The sequence below is a fragment of the Phodopus roborovskii genome, unplaced genomic scaffold (genome assembly GCF_943737965.1).
Source record: "Phodopus roborovskii unplaced genomic scaffold, PHOROB, whole genome shotgun sequence".
Classification (NCBI taxonomy): domain Eukaryota; kingdom Metazoa; phylum Chordata; class Mammalia; order Rodentia; family Cricetidae; genus Phodopus; species Phodopus roborovskii.
The window spans coordinates 25409999-25419177 of record NW_026126407.1 but is presented as its reverse complement, the minus strand read 5'-3'; the positions used below and the strand labels follow the sequence as shown (position 1 = coordinate 25419177).

At 45.2% G+C, this 9179-nt stretch overlaps 1 protein-coding gene across 1 annotated transcript; it reads left to right on the top strand.

Moving 5' to 3' along the window:
- The first annotated feature begins 2590 nt into the window (after positions 1-2590).
- Positions 2591-6463, top strand: Hint1 (histidine triad nucleotide binding protein 1). The gene is made up of 3 exons (XM_051180662.1): positions 2591-2801; positions 5817-5921; positions 6178-6463. Exons 1-3 carry the CDS (start codon positions 2691-2693, stop codon positions 6340-6342), a joined length of 381 nt encoding a protein of 126 aa, XP_051036619.1. The 5' UTR covers positions 2591-2690; the 3' UTR covers positions 6343-6463.
- The last annotated feature ends 2716 nt before the right edge of the window (positions 6464-9179 follow it).

The following is a 9179-nucleotide window of genomic DNA, read 5'->3' as shown; positions in this document are numbered from 1 at the left end:
TGTCTCCTCCCTATCTTCTTTATTCCCCAAATTCTCCTAGTCTGGTCACCCCACCTATATTTCCTGCCTGGCTACTAGCCAGTCAGCATTTATTCATCAACCAAGAAGAAAAACATATATTCACAGCATACAATATATCCCCCCATCATGGTTTTGTTTTGTTTTGGTTTGGTTTTTTTTTTTCCCCCCTACAACATCATTTCATCTCTGGTCCTCAGGACACAGTACCAGGGCCAAAAGCAATGACACCATCTGGAACACACTAGAAAACTAACTCAGAGGGCCCCAAGAGCAACCAGGCCAACTGATACTGAAGACCTTTCTGTAGTTATGGAAAGAAATGACAATGATTTCAACAGTAATGTCTTTTGCATAGCTGTTATTTACCAGTGATTAGGAAGTACCAGTAATGCCTTTGATAGCAAAGAATAGGTGTAGCTGGGAGCTTTTCTTCATCCTACCCAGTTCCACAGCTGCTTATAAAATAATCGCTCAGGGACTTAAAATTAATTATAATTGTTTGGCTAATGGCTCGGGCTTTTTTATTAGCTAGCTCTTACATTTCTATTAACCCATTTCTATTAACCTATACACTGCCACATGGCTGTGGCGTTACGTTACCTCATTTTCTACATGTCTTGCTTGCTCAGCAGCTGCTTGCATATCCTCCAGACTCTGCCTTCTTTCTCCAATCTCCTACTTGTTTTCCCACCTAGCTATATTCTGCCCTGCCATAGGCCAAAGCAGCTTTATTTATCAACCAATAAAAGCAACAAATATTCACAGTGTACAGAAGGACATCAAATAGGACACTTTGAGATGACCAGGAACCACTATTAATAATTTTGTCAATCCAGGCATGTGTTGCAGGCATGTGGTCCCAGCACTCTGAGGTGGATGCAGAAGGATCAGGAATTTAAGGATAGCCTTGACTACATAACAAGTTGAAGGCCAGCCTACATTGACTCTGTCTCAATAATGGTAATGATAATTTTGTCAAGACAATGTGGTCAAGTATCATCATATAGGGCAATTCATTCAGGGAGAGTTTTCTTTTTCTCTTTCTTTTTCTGAGACAGGGTTCCTTGGTAGCTTTGGAGCCTGTCCTGCAACTCATTCTGTAGACCAGGCTACCTGGAACTCACAGAGATCCACCTGCCTCCTAGTGGTGGGATTAAAGGCGTGTGCCATCTGCCCAGCAAGTTTTCCTTTTTAAAGATATTTTTTACTTTTAACCATGTGTGTGGTGTGCATAAGTGCACATGTCATAGAAGGTGCCCTGCTAGACCAGAGGCTTCAGATTCCTCTGGAGCTGGAGTTATAGGCAGTTGTGACATTTGTGCTAGCCTCTTTGAGAACAGTGTATGTTCTTAACCTCTGAATCACCTCGCTAAGCCCCTAATTTTAATATGGCTACTTGGAGGTGGTCAGATAGGAGAGCCAAGAACTGAATCCAGTGAAGTGTGGAAATGGAGACTCACTGTGCAGAAGAAAATACCATCTAGAGGGGCAGTGGAGGGTAGATGTTGGAAGCAGACAATAGTAGTAACCGTGGCGGTCCATGGCAACAGAGCTATATGACAATTGGTACTGTCTACAGAATGTTGTGACTGGAGGTTCCAACAAGAAGGAAAGGGGCTCAAGGAACCAAAGATGACAAAGTGAACACAATATGTAGAAAACACTTTTTAAGAGGGGCAAAGGGATAGAGGAGGGAAGTCGGGAAAGGTAGAGCCAAGGAAGGTTTTGTTCCTTCCAGGTGAAGCATCTTAACTGAAGTTGATTACTGGTAGGAAGACAGGCCTAGAGGCTTACAAACACCTGCCACCTAGGTAGGTTTCGTCTCTATAGATTTGGACTTACTTGATCTGGAGTGTGGCCAGAGATGTTGAAAGAGTCCCCAAAGTGGTTTTTAGTATGTAGTTAAGATTGAGAACACCTGCCACATACAGAAAAAAACAAAAACAAAAACAAAAAACACCTGATACAAAACTTCATAGCTCTAGCCAAGACTTCAGAGAGTGGAGGGTTTAAATGATCAGGATTAAGAGCATTTGCTGCTCTTGTAGTGAACCAGGTTTCAGTTCCCTCCACCTACATGGCTCACAACCACCTTAATTAACTCCAGTTCCAGGCAGTCCCAGGCACTGGACGTGGTGCACTCACATACACTGGCAAAATACTCATATACGTAAAATTTAAAAATCTTTTTAAAAAAAAATTAAAGAAACGCTAAGGCATGTCAGTCAGAAACCGTGACCAGCACCATTCTGGTTAGAAAACTACTTTGAGACAGGGTCTTAGTTAACCCAGGCTGGCCTCAAACTCGCTATGCGAGGAGGATGAACGTTCTGCTGCCTCCGTCTCTCAAACTCTGGGATTACAGGCGTGCAGCACCAGGCCGGGTTTATTAGGCACTGGGGGTCAAACCTTTTAACTCAGTCGGCCTTGGCAAACAAACACTCTACCAGCCTCCTCCTGCAGCTGGCAAATCAGATTACCCTACAGAGGTGCACAGGCAAAGGAAGGGCGTTCCTTCGTCTTTTTCGCTCCCCCGCTCGCCGCAGCTGCGGCGCCGGCGCCGGCGCGCATGCGCAAGACGACCGAGCTCGAGCCGGCGGGCCCCGCGCGCTCCCGCGGTTCCTGTCCCCACCGTGGCCGCGGCGCGGGAAGGCCAGCGAGCGGCTGCGATGGCTGACGAGATTGCCAAGGCTCAGGTGGCCAAGCCCGGCGGGGACACGATCTTCGGCAAGATCATCCGGAAGGAAATCCCCGCCAAGATCATCTACGAGGACGACCGGGTAGGCTTGCGGCCGGGCGACACGCCGGCGTTCCCTGAGGAGCTGCGGGCCTGAGCCGACGCGCGGCCCGGCTGGCCTGGCCCTGAGCCCGCGTGGCCCTGCGGCGCGTGCCTGCGCTCGGGTTACGCGTTATCGGCCGCTCGGCCCGCCGCGTGTCGCGGCCCGGGTGAGGTGCGGTCGGTGACGCCTGCCCGGACCCCTGGGAAGTGACCACCCGCGGGGTGACGCCCACCGGGGCCCACGACCGCCACCCACCTCGCTAGTGTCAATCTGGCCTGCGAGAAACCCGACCGCGCCCCGGCGCAATCTCCGCCATCTCCCGCGCGTGGCGGTCCACGCGCTGCGAGGTGACCGGGGGACTCGAGGTCTTTCCGTTCCCTGTTCCTCCTGCAGACGTTGCCCCTCGACTTTTAAAAAATATTGCCTTAGGTTTTATTTGTTTATTTATTTTTAAAGTCTGCTTCAAGCACCCCAGGCTGAGCCCCAACTCGGAACAACTAACTGGGGCTGACCTTGAACCCTTGATTCTCCCTCCTCCGTCTCCTAGATGCTGGGATTGCAGGCGGCCCACCACTCCCTCCTGAACGGGAAAACATTTATGGTGCGGCACAAAAGATTGTTTTTTTCCTCTCTGTGATAGGTGAAATCGCAGTGGACACTGAAGACCAATTTTGTAAATTATTTCCTAGGCTGCTCTGTGTATGGCCTTCGGTCTCACATACAGCAGGGTAGGCGCTTGACCCATTGACTAGAAAGTTTTGTAAGTGATTTGTTAAATTTGTTAAGAAATATGAAATAATGAGTACTTCTTAATGCCACTGGTAATGTTCACATAGACTCAAAACATTACCCCAAATTTAATTCAGTTCCTTGAGGTGAGTTTTATTTAAATTGCGTTTACTGTTGACTGCCCTGTAATCCCAGCATCCAGAAGGCTGAGCCAGGAATTACAGGTCAGCCTGTATTACAGGGTAAGTCCCTACCTCAAAAACAAAGCAAACACTTGAAAGAAAGAAAACTACTGTAAACAAAAAACTATCACCCTGTCATTCTTGCACTTAGGGAGGTAGAGGCAAGAGAATCAGTTCAAACCCAACCTGGGCAACATGGGGACCATAGTTTGCAGTTGTTTTGATAGATGATCTTTGAAATAATGGCTGAACTTCAGTGTTCTGAAGTATTCTAAATGATACTGCATTTTATAGAGTATATCAAGTAAAATTACTCACTAGCCAGATAAGTATGGCTGGTGGCTGGGTTCTGTTCCGAAAGGAGCAAAAGATTTACCCCTCTCCCCCCCCCCCAAAAGAAAAAACCCAAACAAACCAAAAACCTCATCTGTGCAGGCTGTACCTGTAAAGTAAATAAAAATAAAACAGGAAATTGCACAATCATGACTCTGGAAAAGGTGGGAGGGGGAGGGGAATCAGGCTTGTTTCCCAAATCATAAAGGTGGAGGCTGAGGAGATGGTTTAGTGGATAACAGTGCTTACTCTGAATGTATAGAGTCCCCAGCACCCATGAAAAATGCTGGTCATGGCTGCATGTGCCTGTGACTCTACAGTTCTGAGTTTAGTTGTTTAACTAAACTCCGGAGGCAGAGACTGGCAAAGTCCTGGAACTGCCTGGTGGCTGGCCAGCCAAGCTAGTCACAATTTTACCAAAGTTCAAAAAGAGACTTTGTCTCGTGGCAGGAAAGTGGAAAGCAATACAGGAAGGCTGTGTGCATAGGTTACACGCCCACATATTCATGTCTATGTACATGCACATACATAAAAAATGGAAAATTGAGCCTGGTGTTCGTGGCACACACCTTTAGTTTCAACACTCAGGAGGCAGAGGCAGGTGGCTCTCTGTAAGTTTGAGGTCAGTCTGGTCTACAGGGCTAGTTCCAGGACAGGCTCTGAAGAAATACAGAGAACCCCTGTCTCAAAAAACAAAGAAAAATTAACATGGTAGGGAGGGAGGAATTTGTAACTTTTGAAGTTGAGTTGAGGAATGTATAGCATTTTAAATCAGATAAAAGTTGGGGTTAAGAGGGCCCAGAGAGATGACTCAGTCAGTGGTTAAGACCTATTTGATTCCCAGTACCAACATCAGGTGGCTCAGAACTGTCTTACTCCAGTCTCAGGATCCAGCATCCTCTTCTGACTTCCATGGGCAAGGCATGAACATGGTACACATCCATACATGCAGGCAGAAATCCTTATCTACATAAAAATAAGTAAATATTATTTTACCCTGAGACAGGGTTTCTCTGTGTGACAGCCCTGATCTTTCTGGAACTTGCTTTGTAGATCTAGCTGACCTTGAAATCTTTTTTTAAAAAGAAAGATACAGAGAGGATCATGGGGGGGGGGGGGGATAACAGGCCCTGAAGATAGAGAACTATGGATAGTGTGACTTGAGCCAGAGGACTTGAATGAGATCAGCTTGGCAATGTTGATAGGACTTAATTTTGCACATTCATTGTCTTAATAACTGTTCTATTGCTGTGAAGAGACACCAAGACCAAGGCAACTTGTGTAAAGGAAAACATTTAATTGGGAGCTTACTGTTTTAAATTTTAGTTAATTATCCTGATGAGAAGTATGGAAAGAGAAAGAGCCATGATCATTTCCAGATGACTAAGCATTGAAATATATGAGCCTGTGGGGGCCATAGTTACTCAAACCACCACATACCATAAATCACAGAGTCAGTGTCACTGCCTCAGAATGGTTGTGCTTACATCACTCAGCCTAAATCCTATTTCTTTATGGTAATCATCTTTTCACCCTTTCCTTTCAATACATGCCTGACCTTTAATAATTACATCTCTGGCTTAAAGTCCATCTTCTCTTAAAACTTGTCTTAAATGTCCTGAAAAAATTATGAGGCCATGTGTATCATGTACACTTCTGTCTTCTTAGCATCTAATTCAGTGCCTCCCATTTGGTTAGTACTTAATACTTGTCAGAGAGTATGTTTTAGTCTAGTGGATGATGTACTAATGCTTCTGTTTCTTTCCCCCAGTGTCTTGCTTTTCATGACATTTCCCCTCAAGCACCAACACATTTCCTGGTGATACCCAAGAAGCATATATCCCAGATTTCTGTAGCAGAAGACGATGACGAAAGTGTAAGTAAATTTCTAACACATTTTAAACACTGAGTTTTTGTTGTTGTTCTTTTTTGTTTTGTTTTGGACAAAGGCTCTATGTAGCCCTGGCTGTCCTGGAACTTCCTATGTGGACCAGGCTGGCCTAGAACTCAACAGAGACCAGCCTGCCTCTGTCTCCTTTGTGTTGGGATTAAGGGCATGCACCACCATGCCTAGCTTGACTGTTACTTAATGGACATTTCCTGTACTTAAGAAACTCTTTGTTCTTTTCTAGCTTCTAGGACATTTAATGATTGTTGGCAAGAAATGTGCTGCAGATCTGGGCCTGAACCGGGGTTATCGGATGGTGGTGAATGAAGGTGCAGACGGGGGACAATCTGTCTACCATATTCATCTCCATGTTCTCGGGGGTCGGCAGATGAATTGGCCTCCTGGTTAAGCAGGTTGGGGATAATTTTCCCTTCTCTTGGTAGTGATTCAGTTGGCAAGCTTCAATATGTTAAATGGCACACATAGTTTTGCCATGGAAAAATTGAAGAGATCATTTAAAATCCTGTGCCTAATAAAAAAACATTGTTGCATGTCTCTGAGTGGATTTATTATTCTGGAACTGTGTGTGATGGAATGAGGAGGGAAGGTTCATGAAAGAGGTGTTTCGTGGATATGTTGCTGGAGACCAGACTCAGGGTCTCAACAATCAGGACTAGGGATCTCACTAAGATAGGCCTACAGCTTTAATCCTAGCACTCAGGATACAGAAGCAGGTGGGTCTCTGACAGTTTTAGGCCCATCTGGTCTACATAGTGAGTGAGGCCCTGTCTGAAAAAAAGAAATAGGGCTACAACCCAAGTTCCTTGGTGTTTCCTTTCCAAGGAGGTCTTGGCATTTGAACAGTGTTGTAGAGTGGTGTAACTAGTCTTTGATAAATTACAAATACCCTCTTAGGCTAAATTATTAAACCAGGAGAATTTTTTGTCATACACCCCCCTTTTTCTTTTGAGACAAGTTTATGTAGCCCTGGCTAGCCCGAAACTCACTATGTAGACTAGGCTGGCCTCAAACACATAGGCAATCCTCCTTCTGCCTTCAGTTGCCCTGGGATAGATACCTACATTTCATGTAGCAGGCAGTCTTTAGGATAGCCCACAAGAATCCTCTTCTGGTCTGGCCTATGAGACTAGCAGTTTGGTAGTTAGGTCTTAGAGGGTGATATGGTTTACACCATGTTCTCTGGAATGGCTTTCTGCCCTAGATGAATGTTTATGTTCAACAAATTGCCTACCTCTGCGATGATGTAGGGAGGAGTGGCCTTTGTTAGGTGGAAAGAAATGACTCTGGATTCTGCCCTCACAAAGGCTTTGCATAGCTCCTTTGCCAAGTGAGGACAAGTAAGAAGACAGCATCAGTGGGTCCTTACCAGGTACTGAACTATGAGAAAGAAGTTGATATTAGAAGCCACCCAGTTGATACTTTACAGCATCTTGAATGGGCTGTGGTACTAGCTTTGTGGGGAGGCTAGTGTCTTATGACTAAGGAACTTCAAGCAGCCTGCTAAAGAGTCCTGTGCTGAGAACAGACCTGCTAACAGCTAGTGGTAATGTCCCTGTGAACAAGTTACACTGGTGTTGGATCACTCTAGAGCTGGAGTTACAAGTGGTTGTGAGCTGCAATGGGGGCACTGGGAACCCAACTCTTATCCTCTGCAAGAACAAGCACTCTTTCCCACTGAGCCATCTGTCTTTGGCAGATTGTTTTATTGCTGTAATAGGAAAAAAATTAACAGTTTTGCCATAAACACAAGCTTGTACCTAAGTGTTACATCATGGAACATCTGCCTAGAGCAGCATAAATAAATGTGAGGTACTTTTTGAGGTTCTGAACGTCTCTCCTATTTGACAGTCCTTGCCCCTAAAAAATGCCGAATTGAAGAGACAGAACTGTTGCTGCTCTACCAGCTGGGATACAAGCCCTTGACTAAGGCTCTGCCAATCAGATGCACTTATCTGGGATTTTGAATCTGAGACTAATGACAGAGGAACAAGGACAGTGGACACTTCATTCTGGTGTCTGTGGCAGCGGCTTCAAGTTGGCAGGCACAACAATGTCTCTATTGCCAACCCTTGGATCCAGTGTTGAATGCCAGAAAAGACAATAGTGCAGGCTAGTTACTGTGTCCAGTGGCAGCAGGGTGTCCAGCACACTGGCTCCCTGGCTTGGCTTTGCTGGTGGTGCTGTATAACTTGTCTTTAGTCCTTCTTATTCCCTGAGTTAACCTGTGGGTCATCCATTAAGCATTAGTTAGGAAGGTGACTAACAGAAAAAACAGTGGAATCCTGTTGTGATATTCACTGAAAGGTGGGATGGACTGGTAAAGAGTGGAGACTGGCTAATTGGACTGGTTTGAGATGATGGGAGAATCCAGTGAACATTAGGGAGTGGAGTTTTCAGAGCCCATGAAAAATAGCCAAGGATTGGACTAACGCATTAATCATGAACTCATGTGCCAATTAAAGGCATGGCTTAGGGCTTCCAAACACAATTACTATAGGAATATATGAAAGGTACACCAAAATAAAGAACTGGGGAAGTCTTCTGACTGCTATTGTTTTTTAAGACAGCATCTCATTACGTAGCCTATGTAGCAAGCTTTGTTGTCAGTCTCCAGCTCAGAAATAATGACACAGAGACTTCTTACTAATTATGAAAACTCGGCCTTAGTTTAGGCTTAATCCCACTAGCTCTTAGAACTCAATCTGTTTTGCCTTGTGGCTTTTTACCTTTCATTCTGTATGTCTGACTCCCTCCAAGACTTTTTTTTTTTTTTTTTTTTTTTTTTTTGAGACAGGATTTCTCTGATTGCTTTGGAGCCTGTCCTGGGACTTGTTCTGTAGACCAGGCTGGCCTCAAACTCACAGAGATCCTCCCTTCCACCTCTGCCTCCCAGTGCTGGGATTAAAGGGGCACACCACCAACACCCAGCTCCTCCATGTCTTGTTGGCATCTCATGAACACCTAGATTCATCTCCTTTTTTTCTGTCCAGAAGTCTCAACCATACCTCCTGCCTAGCTACTGGCTGTTCAGCTCTTTATTAAACCAATCACAGTAATACATTTTCACACAGTGTACAAATATTCCACAACAAGCCTAGACTGCCCTGTGTAGACCAGGCTGGCCTCAAACTCAGAGATAATGACTGTTGCTGCATCCTGAGTGCAGGGATTAAAGGCATACACAAGCACATCTGGCCTGACTGCCTTTTTGTTATTCAAGTTGTG

What these genes read in the sequence shown, in the direction of transcription:
- Hint1 (XM_051180662.1), top strand. Translation starts at nt 2,691, where the DNA reads ATGGCTGACGAGATTGCCAAGGCTCAGGTGGCCAAGCCCGGCGGGGAC. An exon ending in TCATCTACGAGGACGACCGG is followed by an intron (nt 2,802 to 5,816) that starts GTAGGCTTGCGG and finishes TCTTTCCCCCAG; the next exon opens with TGTCTTGCTTTTCATGACAT. An exon ending in CAGAAGACGATGACGAAAGT is followed by an intron (nt 5,922 to 6,177) that starts GTAAGTAAATTT and finishes GTTCTTTTCTAG; the next exon opens with CTTCTAGGACATTTAATGAT.